We start from the raw sequence: 25,907 nt of genomic DNA on the forward strand, positions 1-25,907 counted from the left end.
TTTAATTATATTTTATTATTCTTGTGTTTCCCTCCTAGAAACTTCTGGATCTGAATAACCTCCACTCCCTGATGTCGGTGGTGTCAGCGCTGCAGAGTGCACCCATCTTCAGACTGACGAAGACCTGGGCTGTAAGTGACTCCCAGACCCGCTGTAGCATTCCTTTATTAGTCTGCGTCCGGTGGGATTTCTCAGCTGTAAAGAATCTGTCAGATCTCGCTTCCGTTAGGTCTCGCTCTAATGAAGCTCAGCCTTTGAATGAGAAATTAATACATGGCAAATATTGCTTTAGTGTAAAAGCTCTGTCTCCGAGTTCCCTGAATAGACGGGTGATCAGTGTACACGTGGCTCATTCATTTACAGTCTACGGAGCCTCATTTTATCCAACTGATTTCTACCATCGCGAAAAAACTTTTAACAATTCACCATACAAAAATGTAAAACAATTAAAGGAACTCAAGAGTATTTTATAATCAGGAGAGTATAAAATACAAATCCAATACAGCAATTTTTCGGAAAACTGGATCTATCTTATGTCAGATCCCTTCATCGGGAAGAAACATGAAGGTCCAGCACGAGATCTAAATTAAAAATTCTTTCTTCTTTATTAATCCATATTAAAAAAAAAGTTAAAATTTTTGGACAAGGGACGCATTTCGGAATATGCTTCGTTATTCACAGTGGGTAGGACTGTGAATAAGGAATCATATTCCGAAACGCGTCCCTGGTCCTAAAATTTAACTTTTTTTAATATCTAATATATAAAACTGAATGTGTGTATGTGTATATGTATGTCTGGGATTGGCATCTGCACCGTTGCAGATACAGCCACAAAATTTTGCACACTCACACTTCTGGACCCCGAGAGCGTCATAGGCTATGTTTTGAGGGGAAATTTGAACCCCGCGCTTTACAGTTATTCACCAAAAAACCTGCCTCCATTAAAGCGAATGGAGCTGGGAGCCACAGTGCAGCCAGAACTTCAGATGAATGCGCAGCCACGCCCTTATATGGAATGTTGGCGTGTCACAATGCAGCCAGGGAAAGAGACAGACACAGACAGGGAAAGAGGCAGACTCAGACAGGGTAAGAAACAGACATGGACAGGGTAAGAGACGGACACAAAGAGACAGACACAGACGAAGAGACAGACTGACAGGGAAAGAGAGGGAAAGAGAGACAGGTTAAGAGACAGACACAGGGAAACAGACAGACAGGGAAAGAGAGGGAAAGAGACAGACAGGGTAAGAGACAGACAAATACAGGTAAAGACACAGACAAAGAGACAGACACAGGGAAAGAGAGGGAATGAGACAGACAGGGAAAGTGACAGAGATAGACAGACAGTGACAGAGATAGACAGACAGTGACAGAGATAGACAGACAGTGACAGAGATAGACAGACAGTGACAGAGATAGACAGACAGTGACAGAGATAGACAGACAGTGACAGAGATAGACAGATAGTGACAGAGATAGACAGACAGGGAAAGAGATAGACAGACAGGGAAAGAGATAGACAGACAGGGAAAGTGATTGAGACAGACAGGGAAAGTGATTGAGACAGACAGGGAAAGTGATTGAGACAGACGGAGAAAGAGACAGAGACAGTCATTATAATTACATTTCTATCTATTTGTTTTGTGGTGTTTGTGTGCAGAATACATTTTTGTTAATACATTCTATTTTGTTAACAGCAGTTATTAACCCGGGTGAAGCCGGGGAGTACAGCTAGTGGATTAATAAAGAAGAAAGCATTTTTACTTTAGATCTCGTGCTGGACCTTCATGTTTTTTCCTAGTGTCATGGCCAAGATATATTTCCTTGCACCATCTATATGAACTTGCATCTTACTGGTGAGCTGGAATTGAGAGTTTACTCTCCGTTTGTTTCTTGTTTCCCTTCATCGGGAGTATTACCTTATGTATACCTTCTGATGAAGGCGGTGACATTGTTTAGGCAAACAATTGAGGTTTTATTTTTGTAATGACCCCTTATATATTGAACTTATCTATACAGTTGCAATTGATGAAAAAAATTGCACATTACGATTGGGTAAACCAAAAGGAATAAACTTTATTGTACATGAATTATTGTTAAAAACATTAAAAAGGTGGACGATATCCCAGAAACATAAGGGAATGTCAGCACAATTGCAGATACAATGAGTTTTATGGAAAAAACATAATAATCAGCAGTATATACAGAAAGGACAATAAAATGGTAATCAAATTCTGTGGGACAATGTAAAGCTAAGGGTTCTGTTAATGTATATAACTCAGTAATGGAACAGCCACTAAGCACAAAAACCATCCATATGTATAGTACACAAAAAGATGCAGCCAGTAATAATGCAAAACTGTAGTAAATATCTGCAAAACAATAGAACAAACCCTAAACAAAGCCCCTAAATAGTGCAGTATTATATAAATTAATTGTGTTGAGTTATGTGAAACCCCTGTAAAGGGCATAAATCATATAATAGAAGACATTGCACCAGCCCGTTGTAACCTCAGTCACTGAGTGCTCATGTGCCAGATACTATAGAAAAATGTAATATGGAGCCACAATGAGCCCTCAATACAGCAACCAAAAAAGAGTCACGAGTAGCCACTGACAACCTGAGCACAAAATGTCCCATCCACAATTACTGCATAGATGAAGTGTACTAGTAAGTTATTGACTATACCTGAAAGTGCTGGGATACCCCCTCTCCCGACGCGCGTTTCAGGAAGTGTTGCAAAAAGATATACGAAAGCCTTTAAATGTCCCAGAGGCCAAAAAGACACTTCTATGTTGTGTAGATGAGGGCCTATGTTCAGCATAAGCTCCCATCACATATGCTGGGCATAAACAAAACCATAAGTGGGGAGAAGTTTATTATCAGCTTCTGACACTTTTATGACATAAATAGTTCACAGTTTTGGTGTTCTTCATAGTTCAAAAAGCCTCAACTTTTAGCTCTTAACCTTCAGTTCAACATTAGTCATAGATGCTGAAGATGTAGCAAATTTCTATGAGACGTGCACATTTTTAAGACATGGAGAGGCCCGCCTCGGGAAATCTCTCTTAAGTGAACATAGCACATAACTTCACATGAATAACATGTTTTTTTTCTAACCTCTCTGTAGGATTTGTTGTATTTATAACCTTTGTTCTCATGATTGTCGGGGGTCCCGGCTGTCGATCAGATCCTAGCATTATGCCATCACGTTCTATGATGGGAAACGGCTTTACTAAGAAGACACGTTTGCATTAACTGCTGAGAATGTCTCCGAGTATAATGAAAGCTGTGAAGAGATGAAACCACTTCTATACATGATCTGTATGTAGGCAGCGCCGGGTGTGAATGACATGTACTCCGCATTCTCCGGCGCTGATAGGATATTAAACTCGTAAAGCGTAGATCGAGCAGCGACCACGAGACTAATGCACACTTTTGTTTAGTCTGAAAGTTTGATTAGTTTTTTATGGAAATGTATACCAAAAACATATGTTCAGAAACCGAGCATGGTAAGTGATTTCTAAGAATCTTGACTATTCACTGGCTTCACCGAGACCCCAAAAATCATGTTCTTTCTCCTTGTAGACGCTCTGGGCCTTGTCTGTCATTTGAAACGTTTTGTGGTAAGATTGCTGCGATTGCAAAACGCAAAATGGACCTCAGAAGCTAACTCTTCATGGAAACTTGCCATTATCTTTCTGAAAAAGCCGACCTCCGAGCTCTCTAGGCAGACATTGCAGTAACGTAAAGAAACAGATATCCATCGCTTCACACTTGGTATGTTACTTAAAGGGGTAGTCCAGGATAGGTCAGCTTTCATTGAAGTAAATGGGATCTGAGCCATAGTGCCCCAAAATAGCTTTACAGGCCAAGATACTGTTAGATAAGAGTAAAGGGGGCTTTACACGCTACGATATCGTTAATGTTTTATCGTCGGGGTCACATTGTTAGTGACGCACATCCGGCGTCATTAACAATATCGCAGCGTGTAATACTTACCAGCGACCTTAGGCGACCTCAAAAATGGTGAAAATCGTTCACCATGGAGAGGTCATCCCAAAACCAAAAATCGTTAAGGGTTGTTTAGTGTTGTGGTTCATCGCTCATGCGGCAGCACACATCGCTATGTGTGACACCGCATGAGCAAGGAATGTCTCCTTACCTGCCGCCGGCCCCAATGCGGAAGGAAGGAGGTGGGCGGGATGTTTACATCACGCTCAGCTCCGCCCCTCTGCTTTCATTGGCCGGACGCTTAGTGACGTTGCGGTGACGTCGCTGTGATGCCGAACGTCCATCCCCCTTGAAGGAGGGATTGTTCGGCGGTCACAGCGACGACGCCGACCAGGTAAGTATGTGTGACGCTGCGTAGCGATAATGTTCGCTACGGCAGCGATCACAAACAATCGCATGCGCGACGGGGGCGGGTACTTACACGGTCACTATCGCTAGAAATTGCTAGCGATATCGCTACCGTGTAAAGCCCCCTTAAGGCATTGTCTGGGGAAATGCCTCTGTGATAAGGAGAAAAAAACATTCAGTTGTAAGTGTCATGTCACTCTTGGCTCTACTCATCCAGAGCCATGGTATGTATTTGTTGTCCTGCTCTCGGTATCCTCCGGGGGTTAGGTCATTTGGGAGGAGCCTTTTCTATTCTACCTCGTTCCCGGACTCACGCTGGTTTATCTTGGAGTAGTTTCCTTTGTCATTAATAGTTCCTGCATTGCAGTGTGTGATTCCTGGTCTTCGTGAGTTTGTCAGATTTTGTCCCGCTATCCAGTACTCCGTCCCCTGACCTTCGTCCGTCCTGCCTTGTTTTTCTTCCCAGTCTCCCATTAACCAGTACTCCGTCCCCTGACATCCATCCGTCCTGCCTTGTTTGCCTTCCCAGTCTCCCACTATCCAGTACTCCGTCCGAGGACATCCATCCGTCCTGCCTTGTTTGTCTTCCCAGTCTCCCACTATCCAGTACTCCGTCCCCTGACTTCCGTCCGTCCTGCCTTGTTTGTCTTCCCGGTCTCCCGCTACCCAGTACTCTGTCCCCTGACCTCTGTCCGTCCTGCCTTGTTTGTGTTCCCGGTCTCCCGCTACCCAGTACTCTGTCCCCTGACCTCTATCCGTCCTGCCTTGTTTGTCTTCCCAGTCTCCCACTACCCAGTACTCCGTCCCCTGACCTCTGTCCGTCCTGCCTTGTTTGTCTTTCCAGTCTCCCACTACCCAGTACTCTGTCCCCTGACCTCTGTCCGTCCTGCCTTGTTTGTCTTCCCGGTCTCCCGCTACCCAGTACTCCTTCCCCTGACCTCTGTCTGTCCTGCCTTGTTTGTCTTCCCGGTTTTTCACTACCCAGTACTCCTTCCCTGACCTCTGTCCGTCCTGCCTTATTTGTCTTCCCAGTCTCCCGCTACCAGTACTCCTTCCCCTGACCTCCGTCCGTCCTGCCTTGTTTGCCTTTCCGGTCTCCTTCTCCTCTCTCCGCTTGTTTTCTTCGCCCCGCTCCCTCCTCTATACTGGTCTCCTCGGCTTCTGACCCTTGTTTGTGCTCTGATTTAAGACTCTGCCTCCCTTCGCGTCTTGAAGTGATCTCCTGGCTTCTGACTCCCGACTCTCACCTGACCTCGGCTTTGCTTGCTCTTCTGCTCTTGACGTGACTTCCTGGCACTGACCTTTGGCCATCTGACCTCTCTCTTACTTTCCTGCTGTGGTTCTAGTGACCTTGCGCTAAACTGCACTTAGGAGCATTACATCCACCCTGTGTTCCTGCGCCCCCTAGTGGTAGCATCACATTAAGTTTATTTATACATTTCCAGGAGGAATACTTGAGGAATGGCACAATGTAGAGTTCTGTTTTTGGAAACAGCAGCTGACCATTTTCTCCTAATCGTAGATTTTAAGTGCTACTTTTGCATTTCTCCCTTAGTATTCCAGAAGATATCATGACCTGGTTAACATGGAATTGCTTTGTCAGGTCATTGACCTTTGGGCTATGCTGTTTGCAGTGGCTCAGTTGACATCTGTTCGTGCTTTTATGCTTAGTCATTGGTTTGGCCGGGTCCTCAAATTCTAAAGACGCAGCTCTGGGCGTGCGTTCCCGACCCAAATATGAAGAATTAAAAAGAAAAAACAAAAACTGTGGAAGCGTTTTGTGTATGGATGATGAAGGCAGGCATTATTCCCAAATATATGGCTAATGCAATCACTGAGCCAAAAGGCACAGATGTCCCGTACATTCCCAGGCTGGATGCTGTCATGTCCACTATTTTGTGACCGTGATGAACCTTCTGCCGTTACATCATCCGTGCAAGGGGTTTTCTTTTATCAACTTTTCATGGGCGATATCAGGCCTCCCTATATATAGTTACTCGGCTTCCAGGCTACACTCTTGGCTTGGCTCCTGGACAATATATATCTTTGTGGCTGTTTTTTGTTTTTTTTTTGTGTGAAGTCCAGATAACACACCCGCTGAATTCAGGAAAAAATGCTTAATGATTGATCGCGGATCGCGGATTGTCGCCCTGTGTTACATTGTAACATTTCATAATAAGCTGATAAGGAAAATTAATTCCTTTTTTTGTCTTCTCTTCTTCAAAATGATAGAAAATCTGAACCTTTGAACTCCATTATACATTACATTCCACAGTGATCAGTCTTTGTCACAGAACTGGGGGCCCCAGTGTCCATAAATGTATCACTTAGGGTACTTTCACACTTGCGTTCAGCGGAGTCTGTCACTATGGAGAATAGCGCAGTCCGTTAACGCACTGCGCTATTCTCCATAGACTTGTATGGACAATGCACTGTAACGCAAATGTCAGCGTTGCATCCGCTGGACGACGCAGCGTCGTTATTTTGATGCTGCGTCGGGCGGAAGAAACGCAGCATGTAACGTTTTTTTGAGCAGCGCAATCCGTAGGATTTCACTGCGCATGCTCTTTTTTTTTTTTTTTAAATCACAAACTTTATTTTGTCTCTCAGTGGCCGAACGTTCAGCTGAGCGACCGGCCGCCTGCATGCCCGCTTGCCGGCATGTGAGAGCGCTCGGCTGAGCGACCGCCCGCCGGCATGTGAGAGCACTCAGCTGAGCGACCGGCCGCCGGCATGCCCGCTCGCCCGCATGTGAGAGCGCTCGGCTGAGCGCCCGCCCGCCGTCATGAGAGAGCGCTCAGCTGAGCGACCGGCCACCGGCATCTGAGAGCGCTCAGCTGAGCGACCGCCCGCCGGCATGTGAGAGCGCTCAGCTGAGCGACCGGCCGCCGGCATGCCCGCTCGCCGGCATGTGAGAGCGCTCGGCTGAGCACCCGCCGTCATGTGAGAGCGCTCAGCTGAGCGCCCGGCTGCCGGCTATTGAGAGCGATCAGCTGATCGTTCACAATAGTCTGCTGCCGGTAAAGAAGAAAAAAAAAAGAAAAAAGCTTTCCATTGTTTTGTACGATCCGTAGTATCCGTTTTGCCACTATATGCAACGCATCTGTTGCATCCGTCACATAACGCAATGCTACTGAAGCCGTCCAACGCAAGTGTGAAAGTAGCCTTACCCTCTTGACGGGTAATAAATCCATTTAGTGGGTCAGGTTAGCCCATTGACCGTACAGTGCCCGAGGTAAAGATGAAACTGCAGATATTGAGCCAGCAAGAAATACAAGAAATTTCACTACTGGTGCCTGAAGAACTATGAATACAGCTCTGGAGTATGATACTAGCTGTGTATATACATTCTTCAACATTGCAACTGCAGCACCAAGAAGGTTAAGTCATGGAATTACGGAAATCACAAAATCGATAGACATGTTAATGATCTGAAAATAATGAAACAATGGAGCAATGTTTTCAAAACTTCTCGATTTATTCAGTATGGAGTATAAGCGCCACGCTCAGAAATCCCCACACTTACAGCTTTGGCTGCTGTCAGTGACGATCTTCATGGTTGTTTCAGGAACCTTCTGTCATGAAGAATGCACTCGGACAGTAAATCATCAAGATCCACTGCTGGCAGCTCCCTTACGAATTGACGACCAATGACGTCCCAAATGTGAGACCGGTCTGGAGACACTGTAGGGCTTTTAGGCCACGCTGGCTGCTCATAGAAACACGAGCAACATGCGACTTGGTGTTGTAGTCTTGAAAAATGACTCCTGAGCTACTGTGGAGAAATGGCCGCGCTACTCATTCCATGACAAAATAAATGTAACACCGAGCTGTTATTATTCCTGGACTGAAGACTAGAGCGCTCCGGCTACAACACATTGTACCACTCCCTACCATAATCCTGGGAGTAGGACTTTATTGTGCTTCAAGGTGTTAACACTAGAAGTCCCAGAAATTTCGAGCTCCCCCCTGAAGTCCCGAAAGAGGGTCAAATGACCCTTAGTCCAAACTGAATAGAACTAACTAGAAACTAAATGGCTAAACTCAATGGAAAACAACAACCTCCTGTGGTGCGACAGTAATGGCCTTAATTACAGAACAAAAGACGGTGATTATAGGATGTTAGCTAAAATCCTTCAGGTCATTCGACCCATCTCTGGGTTCCAAAGGTAGAAATGTTAAATGACCCCTCTCTGGGACTTCTAGTGTTAAAGAGTGTAGCGCCAGCGCCCCTGCAGGGACATGTCCCGTTCTCCATGACTGCTGCGCAGCCTCCCGCGTGCTCTTCTGCCTTCCTCCCCTCCTGGGCCCTGTACATGCCAAACAGGATTCCTGGGAGTGCACCTAAGATGTGCATGCACACCAGCCCTCCTCTTAAAGGGCTGTACGCTATTTCCAGAAAATGCTTCTCAGCCTATAGCTGTGTATTTAAGGCACCCCCCCATTTGGGGAGGTGCCTGCGCAATACCTTGAGTTAGTCTCCAGTCTGCTACCTAGCTAGTTGTCAGTTCCTGAGCTCCTGTCCCGTTATCCCCATGTTTGTCTCCAGTACCTACATTTCCATACCTATCTATCCCTGCTGTGCCCACCATTCCTGTCCGTACCAGCCTGCCTCAATCACCCCACCTGTACCGGTGTCCGTCACCTGCCCTTGGGGTCAGCTGCCACAGTACCGGTGGGAGTAATATCTGGCGGCGTCCTTGTGGTCCGCCCCCCACTAAAGGGTGAGCCTGTGGTCCAATGAGTCCACTAATTCCTCTTACTGCCACTACACCGGCCGGCTGCGAGCATTATGATGAGTTTATAAAATCACGACTTCTTTCTTCCTGAACCAGAGCCCCTCTTGTCGATAGAGGGTCTGAGATGAGTAGTAGTTTTATAGCTGTGTTCCCATCATTTGATTCTGATTTATTTGATGGGGCATGTTCTTTTCAGGTTCTGTACTATTCATTGAGCTTGAAATAAAGCTTCACATTTGCCAGAGTTTCTTTTTGTTGCCGTTCGGTACAACACAGATCTGCTGTAGATACAATTGTGGTGACTCTTGTGTTACATCCCTGGGCAGCAGAAATAAACCACTCAAAGGGAATGAGGAGCAGTGTGAGTCGTGTAAGTGGCACCTGAAGAATTACCTTGCTAAAAGTTTAAGCAATTCCAAGTACGCTGCCTCCGGAGCTGCGCTCTGCTTTGAACCTCACTGCTTGTTTGAAGATAACATCAGTTTGCTAACTTCTCCCGAGGACGGTAACCAAAGCCGCCGAGCTGTGATGTCTGGTGCGCAAGCACTGACCATTCATCGAGAGCGGTAGAGATCCCTCGCTGCGCCTCATCTACACAAAGAATGTCTGGGCACAAACGCTGCCCTCTCATGTTACCAGCCCTTGTGCCAAGGCACTTGAACGAATATTAAGCAGGATACTGTAATAGATTAGTGATCGGCAGGGAAACACGATCTCTCCGCGATGCTGATTTCCGTGCAGGTACACGGTGAAGGCTCAGGAGTGCGAGTGCTGACTTTAGTAATGATCCTACTCCTCAGTATACAGCTGGTATAACATCAGGATTGTATGTGATATCACATATGCAAGACAAGCAGTTGTCCAATCTAAAGATTTTTTTGTTTTTTGAGTTTTGTATGTTATTGGGTTTTCTTTCTTCCCTGACACTGCCTTCCCTTTTCACAGGTTGTGTTTGGTATTGCAGTTCATTGCAATTTACTTCATTGAATCTAAGCTGTAAAAGCATATTCAACCTAAACACAAGATGCGGCGCTTTCCTCCTTGTCTATGGCCTTATTCCCTGCCCTCCCTGAGACTATACGTGCTTTCTTATTTATCCATAATGTAGATATCTGTGCGTTTATCTCCATCTTGCTGCTTTTTTGTAAGATTGGAAGGCGAGTGGATGGGGCAGGAAAAACCGTCAGGAGCTCTTATAGATTATTAACATTTGTTTATGGTCAAGCACACATTACCACTGGTTGTAAATACCATTGTCCCTGTGGCTACAGTCCTGACCACCTGTAACGCCACCACCGATGCCCCGCATTGTCCTAACCCCTCCCTTGGCACGGTTGCTGGCACACAGTCGCTCAGTAGTGGTTGCTTCGTCCCTCAGTCCCTGTGGCTACAGTCCTGGCCAGCTGTAACGCCACCACCCGTGTCCCAGCACTGTCCTGCCCCCTTCCCTTGGCAGGGTCGCTGGCACACTCCTTCTCCCGGTCGCTCAGTAGTGGTTGCTTCATCTCCCAGTGCCTGCTGCTGACTCCCAGGTCCTGGGCACGCGGCACAAGTCTCTTGGGAGCACACTTTGGGAGCTTACTCACATTACCAATCACTATTCTTAAAGGGGCAACGCGCCATAATCCAGAAGTGCCTTAGCCTATGGCTGAGAGGCACTAAGTTTTTAAGGCACCTTCCCCTTACGCGAGGTGCCTGGGCAATGTAGTGTAATCCTAGAGATGCGTTGCTAGTTGTTCAGGTCCCTTACCTATGTGCTGCTACTGTGTTACTTAAATCTGTTTGTTTTGAAGTACTGGCCACTCCTGCTGTATCGTTCCATATCGGCCAAACCTGCTGCATCAATTCATATTGACAGAGCCTGCTGCATCAGCCGTGCCGGCTGCACCTTCCTTACCAGAGACTGTTAGTGTCTATACCCCTGAGGCCAGCAGTAGCAGCTCCGTGTCTCTTTGAGTGGCACCTGGTTTGTACCTCCAGCCAAATCCACCCTCACCATCAGAGGCTCTGGTGAAAACCTGGTGTGAGCCATACTCCCGCCCCTCAGGTATTGTGTGTGCTGTCACCCAGTGGGTCCACTCCCCGCTCGCACCCGCGAGCATTACAGCATCTACCCTCTGTGACGTCTGTAAAACACGTCCTGTGCTCTGGTGTAAATTTTATTTATACTTTCCATATCACGCCTTCTTTTCTTACCGGTCTCCATTAAACCTTCTCACACATCCCTTCTTCCCTCCACATTGTGTGAAACGTTTCATATCAAAGACAAGAAAACTTGTAGAGAAGTGAAGTCACACACTGTGTGTTCTTTTAAAAAAAAAAAATTGGACCTAAGAAAATAATTATTTTTTATTTCATGGTGATATTTGCAAATATGGAGCAGTGGGAACTGTAAGCCGAGCGTGTCCTCGCACCATTCCAATGGCTGTGCTTCTAATGTGCACCCCTGGGCTTCTGCGTACACAAGTTGTGTTGGGATCACTTTGGTTCATGGCCTATTGGCATCGATATGACTGTACGTAACGCACCGTGGCCTTTGTAGTGATGGCTGCCAGATACTGTGTAACTAGCGATTACTTAGTAAGGACTGTCGTAATCTTTTCTGGATGCTCTTCCCTGCGGAGGTCATATACCCCTACATTGGGAAAAAAAAGGAAGAAACTCCTCTCTGTGCATTTAAGACTCCCATATCCAGTACCTGTGCTTGTAAATGGAATATAAAAACCATCATATAAAGAAAAAAGTTTCCCTATGTGAATTTTTCGCATCATTAATTAGATGAAGGTGGAACCCTATCCAAAATGGCATGGATGTTGTTTCAGTAGCGTAACTGTTTTTCGATGGCACGACACATGGAAACATTTCGGACCAGGCACATTGATTGACGAAACACATGAGCCTTGGCGCACGGATCACCCCTCCATCGGCACATGAGCCATCTCCTAAAGCATGGACATTTGCGCTTCATGCCTGACATAATAGCTGGATGTAGCTAGTACAGAAACACATTTAATCAGTTCAATACATGGAATTCAGGATTGATGCGAGGTCAACTTACAAAATGGATCTGGAAAGAGATACAAACAAATCTCGTTTTGCTGGGTTTTAACAAGCAGAATAAGCATATTTACTAATTTGTACTCTGGCATTTTAGAATCACTTGGCCGCAGACGTTGGCGTTTAGAAAAGAAAAATATTCAGCATCTTGACTGACGATGGAAAGGAGCAGCTTGGAGGGTTTTTTTAGTTGCATTTTGGGGAATGGACCCCTTGAAAATAAACTGATCAATGTTATCTCTGTGTCCGTGTTAAATCTACCAGCAGCACTCCCGCAGGCGAAATGTGGTATTACATGGATTCCCCTTGTAATTAACAAGACCGGTCCTCCAGGACGAAAGACGCTCTTTCCACCTGCTCTTTGCTAATTATCGAAGTAGATTCCTAAAGTATCTAAGATTACATTAATAGGTTATCACTTTATGGAGGGTTCCTGGATGACAGAACTTGGATTTGCCAAAATGACATAAGCGTGATGCTCGCTGCCGGGTAATGGTACTGCGGCGAGCAGAAGTGGACCCACTGGACCACAGGGAGACCCCGGACCTACCCTTTTCATGGGAGGGACTTGACTAAGCGCCCACTGCGAGGCGGATGCCAGGTGCTACTTCAAGGGTAGCTGACCCCCAGGCCAGGGGCGGACACTGGAGTAGACAGGGCTGAGTCTCAAGTGTCCTGGGACCATGAGGGTAGCAAAGGCAAATGCCATGGTCAGAGCAGACAGGCAAAGTCTCTAGTGAGGCTAGGACCACCGGAGTGGCCAAGGCAGAGGACACGGCCAGGACAGACAGGCAGTCTCTGGTGTGGCATGGGGCCACCAGAATAGCTGAAGCCGGAGGCACAGCCTAGGCGGATAGGCACAATCTCTGGTGTGGCGAGAGCCACCGACATAGCCGAGGATGGAGTCACAGCCGCAGCGGACAAGTACAGTTTCTAGTGTGGCGAGTGCCACAGGAATAGCTGAAAAAATGCAAAACAAGAATGTTGCGGAGACACCATCACATGTTTCTCAACGCTGGCAGAAAACTAGCCATGTCTTTCACCGGGAAGGAACATCCACGGCAAGGGCAGTCTCCAGTCAAGGAAACCGCCTATACCAAAACATGGTATCATCCACAGACAGCTGTTTCGGGGTATTTGCCCCTCATCAGTGTGGAGTAGGAAACTGGCTAGTGGGAGCAATGCCTAATAGAAGACTACATAGCTAAGGATGGTTAAACTCGGGGAGATCAACATCCAACACCGCGTAGACACCATCACGTGTTTCTCAACGCAGTGATACTAGAAAAATGCCCCCTGGGAAAATATGCAAAACAAGAATGCCGCGGAGACACCATCACATGTTTCTCAACGCTTGTAGGAAACTAGCTAGGTCTTTCACCGGGAAGGAACAACCACGGGAAGGGCAATCTCCAGTCAAGAAAACCGCCTATACCAAATACCTAGCTATAACAGGGATAGCTGAGGTCGGAGAGACAGCTGAGGCGGATAGGCACAGTCTCTGGTTAGCGAGGGCCACAGGGATAGCTGAGGCTGGAAGCACAGCCGGGGCAGATGGGGATGGACAAACAGAACGAGAGCCAACAGGACGGGACAGACAAGGGAACCTGACAACTAGCTAGCTTGACTGCTGGAACCTAACTAGCTAAACTAAGGCATTGATCAGGCAACTTCCCAAGGGGGAGATTGCCCTAAATAACAAGTGCCTCTCAGCAATAGGCTGGGATGAACTTCCTAGGAGTGGTGCACTGGCCCCCCAAGAGAGGGGCAGCGGCACGCACACGCCTTAGGAGCACTCCCAGAGATGCTGTGACGTGTGCACAGTCTTCGGGAGGCGGCGAGAAGAACCCACATGGAGGAGAGGCAGGGGCGCCGGGCAGCGTGCAGGGACCCGGCTGCGGCAGTGAGTCTGAGCGTGTCCCTGCAGGAAGCCAAGGAGTGCAGGGACACAGTGTTACAATAAGGTTGCTAATCTGTATATACTGCATACATTTTGTGCTTGATTTGCATGAACCATAGTTTGCCATGTGGATTTATGGTGAAGTCGTTCCCTGTGCAATTTCACAGGATTTAAAGAAAAAAAATAATTTAAAAAAATTGCCAATAACCACATCAGCCAGGGGTAAATCACGTTCATTTTTCTTCTACCACGTGTGACAATACTGCTGGTGTGATTCCAGCCACGAAGGGAGGTGGGGTTTGTCTCATCAACCACAATACCAGGCAGCAATGTGTAACTACAGAACCTCACTCATGGTGTGAAATGATGGTCACCCCGACTGGAGGTGAATCAAGAATCCACTGCTTAATCCCCTTGTGAATTATTTTTTCCCATTTTCGTTTGATTCTTCAGCCTTTTTTGTTTTGTTTTTTTTTTGCTTTCGTCTGTTCTTATTTCCACATAACAATGGTAAAATCTGTTTCCATTTTAATTTTACAGGTTTCATTTTGCACATTTTGTTACGTTGAACACAATGTGCCATTTTTTTGTAGAGATTAATATGTCCTCATGGAATAATTGGTGTTGTCAGTTCATGCTTCACTATAAAGGAACAATCACTAATTACTGGAGATCTGTTCTTTCGTGTTGCCTTTGGGTAATATAAAACATAAGATTCGGAATAAGCTTGGAAAGTTAATATTTTTTTCTTTCATTATGTTCATCAATTAGAGGAGTTTTTTTGCAGGGATTCTCCAAAACCCTGAGGATGGGGCTCTGCAGAGCCCCATCATCAATATACAGTAGGTGCTCAGCTTCCGCTCCGTTCATTGGTGTTACCCACGCTGGTGTCTTACAGCCGAGCTCCTTTCCGCCGGCACGAGTCTTCCTTCTGCTGAGCACTATATATCATAACTTTATTGCTGAGCTGTATACTTTATGAGCACAGAACAGATTATAAACACTGGAAGTACCAGAAGCCAATAAAATCATTTATTTCTTCGGCTGATGCAGATCCTAAGTGCTGTACTGGGTCATATGGAGCCAGATGTTTATTACCAGTATACAGGTCACGCCGTAAAATCCGCTTCTAGAGAACTGTACTTTTTGCTTTCATACTATTAGCAATTTACTTGATTTAATGGTTAAATCTTGAGTCTGATGCATCAGTGCAATTACACCAGCCTTGCAAAAATGCAACTTTTTTGGCCCACAATAGAAAAACTCTTAAGACTGCGATATAATAATGTCATGATCCAGGTCTGTATCGGACGCTATGGTTTAATTATTTTACCCAGCTCCGGCCTGGTCATGTCAGTGGTTAACTCCTCCCTGCCTCACTCTGGTTTCCGGGACACTATATCCTGGTGCTGCGCCTCCGGTTCAGTGCCAGTGATAGTTTATGCTTTGCAGCCTGTGTTACTGGCTCTGGTCAGTTACCTGATCTGTTCTGCCTCCCAGCTACCTTATTCTGACCCGTACTCTTCTTGTTCGTTCCTGACTACCCGCTCCTGTCTATAGTACCCTTCCCTGTCTCTGATCTCGGTCTCAACCTGTTTGTCCTCCTCCCTTGTTTGTACTTGGACTTCCCGGCATCTGACCTGTATCCTCGTTCCTAACTATGGCTCCATCTCTCCCCTCTGTTGCATATGTGACTTCCTGGCTTCTGACCCTCGGCTATCACATGACCACAATTTGATTATCCCTGTGCTATTTACGAGACCTCCTGCTGCTGACCTGGTGTACTGACTACTCTACTGCCCTCTGGTGGTTTGCCTGCTAACTGCACTCTGAAGCTACACTGCTTGTAGCTTCAGTGTCTCCCTTAGTACAGTGTGACTAATAACCTTGTACCTTTGCAATTGTAGCCAGGTCTCTCCATGATCAAATGTAGAAATAGGAGATGATCTTTTTTTTTTTATTCTCTCTAGTCTATGCATCATCGACTATTCTTGCTTGGTTTAATGTCAGTCCAGAAGCAGAGATTGTCTCGCCCCGCCATCTGTGTGCATTTCTAAAAGCAGAGGGGTTCACGTATCGGCTGTAGTTAGGTACCGCTGTAAAAACAAGCATAGTGGGTCGCTGCACTGTGCAGATCTAATCAGTCATGTCCTCCCCGGGCAGGTTTATCCCATCAGTATGATTCTGATCTACCTGCACATTGTGGGTGGAGAGCTCTGCCGTATCATGACGTAGAGGATTTGTTGCACTGACGTCTCTTGTTCAAAGGTTTTATTTCTCTGTATCGGGGCATGGCTCTTTCTTTTAATGGTTTTTAGTCACTTTAGAAATATCTGCGTCCAACCAAAAAAGCATTGATTTCCGCACCCTGCCAACTCTGTGCCGGACTTAAACAGCTTACAATGCAGTGTCAGACAATGAAAACTGTGTAAACTCTTTTTTTTTTTTTTTTTTTCCCCCCCCTCCTTTTCCCTCTCCGCTTTTTAGACATTAGGTTATTGACTTAGAGGAGTTTTTACATATTGGAAACCCAGTTCCCTGGCTGCAGTTTTACTCACCTTCCCCAGATCTGTTATCAATCAGTGATCTCAGCAGCTGTGCCCAAATTAATGCCACAAGCCACCAATCTCACTGACCATAACAGAAAATTTCGAGCCCTCCTGTTCCAAGTCTGCAGTCACCTGTCAGTTTGGTGCATCCCAAAAAGAGTTTGTGCAAGTTAGGAGTGCATAAAAATCTTAATTACTCACCGGTAATGGGATTTTCAATAGCCCATGACAGCACCACATGAGAGAGAGGTTCCGCCCACATCAGGACAGGAAACCCACTGATAAAAAGGCGGTACCTCTCCTCCACATCAGTAGGTTTTCAGAGCCAGAGAGGACCAACAAAACACAAGAAACAGATTAATCATACCACCACCCAAGGAAAAACACCCATAACTAACACTCCCCGAAGGGTGCCCACAACCAGTGAATAGGGGGGGAACTAAGGGTGCTGTCATGGGCTATTGAAAATCCCATTACCGGTGAGTAATTAAGATTTTTCCCTGCCGCCCATGACAGCACCACATGAGAGATTTAAATAGACCATCCACCTCAGGGAGGGACCACCGCCTGCAAGACCCGTCTCCCAAAGGAAAGGTCAGTTGTGGAGGACAAGTCCAGCCTATAGTGCCGAAAGAAAGTCCCAGGAGACGACCAAGTAGCCGCCCGACAGATCTGGTCAAGAGAGGCATCCGCCCTCTCCGCCCAAGACGTAGACACCGCTCTAGTGGAGTGCGCCCTTATGCCCGGAGGAGGAGTGGCGTCTTTAGCCGAGTACGCCAAACCGATGGCATCCCTGACCCATCTGGCCAAGGTAGCCCTAGAAGCCCCATGCCCCCTGGACTGCCCCAGAAAAGTGACAAACAGGACCTGAGACTTCCTCCATTCCCTAGTCCTATCTAGGTACGTGACTAAGGCCCTCCGGACATCCAACGTGTGTAACCTAGCCTCCTCCTCGTTCCGAGGGGGGTCACAGAGGGAAGGGAGCACGATCTCTTGGGACCTATGAAAAGGTGTAGAAACCTTGGGCAAGTAGAAGGGATCAGTCCGCAACACTACCCTATCATCCAGAATCTGGGTATAAGGGTGAACCACAGACAAGGCTTGGAGATCCCCCACCCGCCTGGCCGAGGTGAGTGCGACGAGGAGAAAAACTTTAAGGGACAGCAGTTTGAGAGGGACTTCCCCTAAGGGCTCAAACGGAGGCCCTGTGAGGGCATCCAACACTAAATTAAGGTCCCATGGGGGAACCCTGGGAGCCTGAACAGGTACAGACCTGGACTTAGATTTAATGAACCGGCAAATCCATTCATTCTGCGCCAGACTACAATGAAACAGTGCCCCTAAGGCCGATACCTGCACCTTGAGCGTACTGGTGGAGAGCCCCAATTCCAACCCCCTCTGGAGGAATTCTAGAATAGCCGAGATAGGAGGGGGGCCCTCCGCCCGAGCCCCCGACTGAAGGAGAAAGCGCTTCCAGACCCTACCGTAAATGGCCGTGGTGACCGCTTTCCTACTGCGAAGAAGAGTATCGATTAAGCAAGAGGAAAACCCCCGTCGAGCTAGCAGCCGCCACTCAAACGCCAAGCCGTCAAATGGAGAGCCGGGTCGGGGAGGTGACGGACTGGGCCCTGGGACAGGAGATGAGGGGCGTCCGGGAGAACCCAAGGATCCACCAGAGACAGTGTCCGCAGCCAGTAAAACCACGCCCGTTTCGGCCAGAAGGGGGCGATGAGAATAACCTCTGCTCTGTCGGTCCGGATTTTCCGGAGAACCGAAGGCAACAGGATCAGGGGAGGAAACGCGTACAGGAGGCCGTGAGACCAAGACATCTGGAAGGCATCGAGGGCAACAGGATCGTCTCGGGGGTTGAGAGAGCAGAACCTGTCCACTTTCCGATTCGCCTTGGTAGCGAACAGGTCTAGAACAGGGACACCCCATAGAAGCGTGATCTTGCGAAAGACCTCCGGGTCCAAGGACCACTCCCCTTGACGGAGACGGTGCCGGCTGAGGAAGTCTGCCTCCTCGTTGTCCGTCCCCTTGATATGAAGAGCAGTCAAGGAGGAGAGATGTTGTTCGGCCAGCTGGAAGATGTGCATAGTCAGAGTCAGAAGAGAAGGGGATCTGGTGCCGCCCTGATGGTTGACGTACGCCACCGTCACCCTGTTGTCCGAAAGGATCCGAACATGGCGACCTCTCAAGAAGGGGAGGAACCCCTCTAGTGCCTTGAGAACTGCCATGAGCTCCCTGTAGTTGGAGGACTGTCTGACCAACTGAGCGTCCCAGGGACCCTGGAGCACCCGTTGGCGTAGATGGGCACCCCACCCCCAATGGCTGGCATCTGTGACTATTGTGTCCGTGACCGGGGAAAGCCAAGGAACCCCCATCCGGAGGTGAGAGGGGTCCTGCCACCAACCCAGGGAGTGCAAGGTGTCCGCAGACAGGGTCAATTGTTTCTCCAAACAGCCTCCAAACAGTCTCTGAAACTGAAGGACCTCCATCTGGAGGATTCTGGAACGCAGTTGGGCCCACCACACTCCTGGGATGCAAGAGGTAAGAGTCCCGACCAGCGACATAGCCTGCCGTAAGGACATGCTTGGGCAACTCCTTACGGAAGAGAGAAAGGACAAGATCCTGGCGACCTTGTCCTCTGGCAGGTGGCACAACTGTCTGGTAGAGTCCAAGACGAGACCCAGGAAGACTTGACACTGGAGAGGCTGGAGTCTGGACTTCTGCTGATTCACCACCCACCCCAGGCTTTCCAGGATGGTGATGACCCTGGTCACGTGAGCCGCACATAGAGACTCCGACTGACCCACTATCAGGAGGTCGTCCAGATACGGAATGATAAATATGTCCTGTTCCCTGACATGTGCCATGACCTCCGCGAGGACTTTGGTGAAGATCCGTGGGGCCATGGAAAGCCCGAATGGCAGCGCTGCGAATTGGAAGTGTCTCAGCCTCCCGGAGACGTGTAGTGCGAACCTGAGAAACCGCCGGTGAGACGGAAAAATAGGGATGTGATAATAGGCGTCCTTTAAGTCGAGGACCGCCATAAAACACTCTGGATACAACAGCCTGACAGTTGACTTCATGGTCTCCATTTTGAAGGCTCGCTGCACCAGATGTAAATTCAAGTTCCTCAGGTTGAAGATGGTGCGGAAGGTGGAGTCCGGCTTCCGAACCAGAAAGAGAGTGGAGTAAAAGCCGTCCCCTTCTTGTTCTATGGGGACCTCCTGAACGACTTTCCTCGAAAGGAGAGTTAGCACTTCCACTTCCAAGGCCATCTGCCGCTCTGGGGACCGCAAGGATGTTATCATGAGAGACCCCCGAGGGGGTGAACGGAAGTCCAATTTTAATCCTTCCTCCACAATCTGAAGGAGCCACCTGTTGGAGGAGATTGCCTGCCATGCATGGAGGAAGAGGGACAGCCGACCCCCTACCTGATGATAGGCGTCATTGAGAGGGCTTGGGCTTATTATCGGAGTGCTTGCCAAAGAGAAAGCCCGAGGGAGTCTTTCTACGATCCTTCCACTGATCTTGCGGTTTTTGAGACTTTTTTGCGAAAAACTGACGTCTCCGAAAGGGCCGGCTGCGAGAGGATGCCACCGGAAAAACTGGAAACCCCTGTTTCTTATCGGATGCCTTAGTGAGGAGGTCGTCCAGGCCAGAGCCAAAAAGATAGGCACCTTCACAAGGCATGCTGCAGAGTCGCCCCTTGGATTGGACATCACCCTTCCAAGTTTTCAGCCAGAGGGCCCGACGCGCGGAATTGGAAAGCACCGCCGACCTGGCAAATAGTCTTAAAGAATCAACCGAGGCATCGGCCATAAAGGCAGCAGCACCCTGTATTAAGGGCAAGGACGAGATAATATCTTTCCTAGGAGTGTCATTGCGCAACTGGTCTTCCAACTGCTGAAGCCACACCATTAAAGACCGGGCAACACAGGCGCTGGTCACGGCCGGGCGCAAGCCACCTGCCGTAGACTCCCATGTACCTCTCAGAAAACCATCAGCCTTCCTATCCAGCTGATCCTTAAGGGACCCCAAGTCCTCAAACGGCAAGGTAGTGGAACGAGACGCCTTGGCAATAGCGACATCAATTTTTGGGGTTCTATCCCAAGAGGTAGACGCCTCCTCATCCACGGGGTACTTCCTTTTAAGGGAAGAGCTAAGATTCAACCTTTTGTCCACCTTTTTCCACTGGTCAGTAATGAGACTTTGAACCTTCTGGGGAATGGGAAACCCCTTACGCTTCCTGGAATCCAAGCCCCCAAACATGACATCCTGGGTAGATTCGGGCCCCCTGGGGTCCACTATACCCATGGTCGAACGTACCGCCTTCACCAAGGGTCCGACGTCTGCTGTAGGGAAACAAGGGCGACCACCTTCATCGGAAGAGGAAGAGGAGCCAGAATCGGAGGGGGAGGATCCCGAGGATCCCGACGACCGAGAGCCCTGAGCCGAACCCGCTGAGGTATCGGGAGTAGACAGCTTATGATGACGGGACTTCTTGCGCCTCTTGCCCCCCTTAAGGGATTTAAGGGACTCCTGTCTTCCGCTCTGATAATGGAACGTAATTCAGATGAGAACCCCGGCCCCTCTTTGAGTAGGGTCTGTTGGATACAGCCTGCACACAGGGCCTTGGTGTAATCCGAAGACAGGGAGGATTGGCATATGGCACATTCCTTGTGACGCTGCTTGGAGGCACATTTTTTCGGTACCTAACAAGAGAGGGGACACGGAAACGGGGACTTAGAAACATGGAAGACCACGAAGTCCACTCACCCCCACGACTCCAGGCAATACCGGATCAGGAGGCGGATTCTTATCTCCCTTGGACCTCTGGGGACCCACCGACCGAACGCTGCCCGGACTGGATACCGCTTTCCGGGAACGATCCGCAGAGCCGCGTTCCGAGCCCCGCTGTGGCGACTCCTTGCGCTGCTCCTTGCTGCGGGGTGAATCTCCTGCCATAATGGTAACAATGGAGGAGAAAAAACTCACCAGTCCCAAGCGCCGGTCACATTTGTCTCGTTACATGGGCGCCGCCATCTTGGATCCTAGTGCGCATGCGCACACCAGTCACTTCCTGGTCGCATTGCGCACGTCACCCTGGAATCGCGTCACTTCCGGTCGGAGCTTCCAGCTTCACTCCAGCGTGCTGCACAGCAGGGACAAGCCTTCCAGCGGCCGCCGTGAGTGCGCACATCCCTGGAGCGACGCCGGGCCGAGCTCCCGCTCCAGGCCCGCGCCTCACCGCCGCAGAGGTCTGAGACCGAGGGGGGGTGCATCCAGGCCCGAGCACCGGCTTCAGGTAAGTACCAGGCTTCCACACCAGGTCGGACCTGGGACAGCAATGGGTTGTCCATACCAGGACAGGAAACCAAACTGATGTGGAGGAGAGGTACCGCCTTTTTATCAGTGGGTTTCCTGTCCTGATGTGGGCGGAACCTATCTCTCATGTGGTGCTGTCATGGGCGGCAGGGAAAAATTATTTTATTCCAAATATTAAAATCTCAGATGTGTCTGTATAGATACTGTGAGGCAAATCCCGGGATATGAAGATCAATTAGGACTCCAGTCATAATCCCTCATCACTCCCTGGCAGTGCCCCCTCCCTTCTTGTTCTCAGTGTTCCACTTACACCTCCATGGCCATGTCCTGTGATATGGAAATGAGGTGGTGTGGGAACAATGGACACAGGATGACTCCCTGCCGTCACCCTGTAACAAGAGTTGTATCTCATTAGCAAGGCTATGGAAATAGCCAGACAGAACGACTCCAGTAAAAAATGGTTCATATCTCGCAAGCCATATTTCCGATAAATATGGCAACCATAAAAATGGTGTCTCCGCATGCGGACGATGCCGGCACACCCTTTTTATGGGAGCAGGACATTGGGAAATGCCCCAGGCGTGATATCAGCCAATGGGGAACTGGCAGACAGGTCATGAGTCCCCTCGTTCTGTAGCTAAATTCATAACTGTCACAATGAGAGCATTGGCGTCCGCCTACGACGCTCCCAGGCAAAGTTATGGCCCATATTCCATGTTGTGGATTGTCCATAACTCAAGCCAGGGGTGGAGCAGTGCTTCCCTGTGAGGTCACTAAGGTAGGAGGGGACCTGGATCTGCCCAGGTTGATAACCCTACTTCGGCCATTTTCCAGTGTTCTTTTCGCTGGGGGCACGTGTAGGAAACATCTGTGGGAAGGATCCTAGAAACCTGGGTACAGCGCCCCCCTGTGGCCAGACGCAACAAGGTAACTGCTGGAACTGTGTATGCCTGTTTGTAACCCATGCTTTGATTGTAACTGTACTCTGACATATGTATATTCTGTAGATTCCCTATTGTATATATTGTAGTTTCTAGTGTGCTTTAGGCTGATTAAATTATATAATTAATCTTGGGCTGTTCTGTTATCTCGATCTTGAATCCCACGTCTGTGTGTTCGGCTAATAGTTACCGTAAATCGGTTGGTGGCAGCGAATTGTGCCAAGGATTATCGTGGGGAGGCCAGTGAGATTCGGGGAGATTTTATATATTCCGCCCGCGGAGGTCGGGGGAATATATACCTTACTCTCACCGGGGACCCTTCAATAATCGGCATAAGTAGTATAGCGGCCTCCTTGCTTATGGTCGGGCAATTCCATAATTGGCCTGACTATAAGAGGGGCGCTAGAGAGCGCGTCACGTGCTCTGTCTGTCGGTCGGGAGGTATAAAGGAGGGGTGACCCCCACTTGTTACCCCCCGATTGTGACGTACTGGTAGCCAGCGCGGGGGATTTCTGAGTGACCCCCCCGGTGGTTTGTGACATATTGGTGGCATAGCGGTGGGATCGAGATAATAGTGTGTGTGAGTGTGAGACCCATACTCCCAGACACTAAAGACTGCCTGCAGCAGCTGTGGCTGCTGGGGTCTTCAGACTAGCTCAACACTAGAGTGTCAGAGTGCAGATACTGTAAGGTGTGTGGAGGCATCAGGTGTCAGTTCTGTGTCAGTGACCAAAAGTCTGCAAGAATGGCTGATGGCACCAGGAGCAGAGCTATGCAACTGGCCAATGCTAAGGCAGGAGCCGAAGAGAGGGAGGACGGTGCTGTGGACAGCAATGAGGAGGTTGCCCACGAGTCCTCCAGGAGCTCGACGCCAGAAAACCGTTCTGCCGAGGACATTGCGCAACCTGGCACTGCTGGACAAGATGAGGAGGAGCTCACCCAAGGTTCCTCAACGAGCCAGATGCCAGCCCTCCGCTCTGAAAGGGACAGTGAATCGCCTAGCTCTGCAGCGTGCCGCAGATCACCACGTGCCATTCCACCGAGCCTGGGAGGCTCGGATAGCCTTCTTCAAATGGCTATGGCCCTTCTCCAGGCTGGAGACCAGAAGGGCTACAAGGAACTCCTGGCAGAGCGCAGGGCAGAGCGGCAGGCAGCGCGTGACGCTGAGGCTGCGGAGCGGCACGCAGAGCGTGAGGCTGCGGAGCGAGAGCGGCAGGCAGCGCGTGAAGAGCGAGAGCGAGAGCGACAGGCAGACCGTGACTACCAGCTGCAGCTAGCTCAGCTCCGGCCCTCATCAGCCACACGTGACCTTCGAGACACCAAACTTCCAAAGGTCCGTGTTGAGGACTTCCCAGTGCTGGAGAAGGATGGAGACTTGGACTCTTTCTTGACTGCTTTTGAACGGACTTGCTTGCAGCACCATCTGAACAAGGACCAGTGGGCCAAATACCTGACCCCCCGTTTAAGGGGTAAGGCCCTGGATATCCTTGGGGACTTGCCTGCTGAGGCAGATCAGGGCTACGACACCATCAAGCGGGCCCTGATCCAACAGTACAACCTCACTCCGGAGTCCTACCGCAAGAAGTTCCGGACCCTGCAGAAGGGACCAAAGGACTCCTGGGCTGACCACCGGCGGGCACTTGCCCGAGCTGCCGACCACTGGACCCAAGGCCTGCAGCTTTCCACCGGACCGGAGATCCTGGACTTGTTCATCACGGAGCAACTCTTGTGGAACTGCCCTGAGGATCTCCGCCAGTTCATCCGAGACCAGAAGCCAAAGGGGTCCACGGCTACAGCTGCCCTGGCCGATGACTACACCAACAATCGGGCTCCTGAAGCCAGGAGAGCAGCCACCAGCAGCACCTGGAGAGGGGGTAAGATGAATTCTGCGACTGCCCCACCTGCCCCTAGACTGCAGGGGGTGTCCCCCTCAACTCCCCTCTCCAGGCCCGTGGCAGAGCCAAGACGGTGCCACCAGTGCAACCTACCTGGACACTTCAAGGCCATGTGCCCTCAGCGTCCCAAGGCCCCGGCTCCGTCCCCGTCCCAAGGGCCGCCCAAGGTGTATTGTGTGGGTGGGGGTGGTGGTAGGTCCCTGGACAGCTTCCAACCTGTCACCGTCGGCCGGTCTGTGACCATAGGACTGCGAGACAGCGCCTCGGAGGTGACTCTGGTGCGGCCTGAGATGGTGTCCCCCCAAGACTTGATCCCTGGAAAAACCCTCGCTGTCTCCGGGATTGGAGGCATTGACCCGGCGCTGCCTGTTGCTGACATTTATGTGGACTGGGGCGCAGGGCGAGGGGTGAGGGAGGTGGGGGTAACTGATCGGATCCCTGCAAACGTGCTACTTGGGACAGATTTGGGGCAGATAACCTCCCAGTTTGGGCCCCCCCCAAGGGCTGAACCTTCAGCCAGTACTGACATGACTCCTGACAATGTTAATGTGTTATCTATGAATGATGTAAGGGAGGAGGGAGTGAACTCTGATATTTCTGCTTGCATAGACACCATAGACACACACGCAGCTGCAGCTGTGACAGGAGGGGAGGGGGTCAGAGAAAGGTGTGACAATGCCTCTACAAGTAACCAGCCTGTGAGCTGGGATCTGTTGCCCTCTGCAGGGATAAGCAGAGAGCAGGGTGCTGCAGGGGGAGGACCAGTGTGTGGGGTGGGGGCTACCACAGCAAATGTGGGGTCCCCAGAGATTTCACAGCGGGGTTCTGTTGCTGCAGGAGGGGAACAGGCAGGTGAGATTGGGGCCGGTCCAGGAGCGGAAGTGCTCCCAGGTAAGATCTCGGTGCATGGTTCCCCCACAACCGGGGTGTCAGGAAGCCAGGTAGGTCTGCCTGAACCGGCGACTTGGTCAGGAACGGAGGAGGAGCAGGCACGACCCACGGTCGCAGCGGCTGTGGCCGCTGTCACCCGCAGTGGGAGTGCTGGAAGCCAAGGGGCCTCCCGGAGGTCCGATAGCTCTTCCCCTTCTGACCAAGTGGCAGCCGAGTCAGGTGGAGGCCAGGACACAGG

The 25,907-nt window shown here is 49.6% G+C and overlaps 1 protein-coding gene across 8 annotated transcripts in view; it reads left to right on the plus strand.

Moving 5' to 3' along the window:
- Positions 1-25,907, plus strand: part of RALGPS1 (Ral GEF with PH domain and SH3 binding motif 1) — a 531,171-nt gene that overhangs the window by 201,347 nt on the left and 303,917 nt on the right. For all 8 annotated transcript variants that reach the window (XM_075324643.1, XM_075324647.1, XM_075324648.1 and 5 more), the window contains one exon: positions 39-131. In XM_075324643.1, coding sequence (XP_075180758.1) covers positions 39-131 — 93 coding nt within the window. The remainder of the gene's footprint in view (positions 1-38; positions 132-25,907) is intronic.

Source organism: Anomaloglossus baeobatrachus, chromosome 9, assembly GCF_048569485.1.
Source record: "Anomaloglossus baeobatrachus isolate aAnoBae1 chromosome 9, aAnoBae1.hap1, whole genome shotgun sequence".
In the NCBI taxonomy this organism is placed as follows: domain Eukaryota; kingdom Metazoa; phylum Chordata; class Amphibia; order Anura; family Aromobatidae; genus Anomaloglossus; species Anomaloglossus baeobatrachus.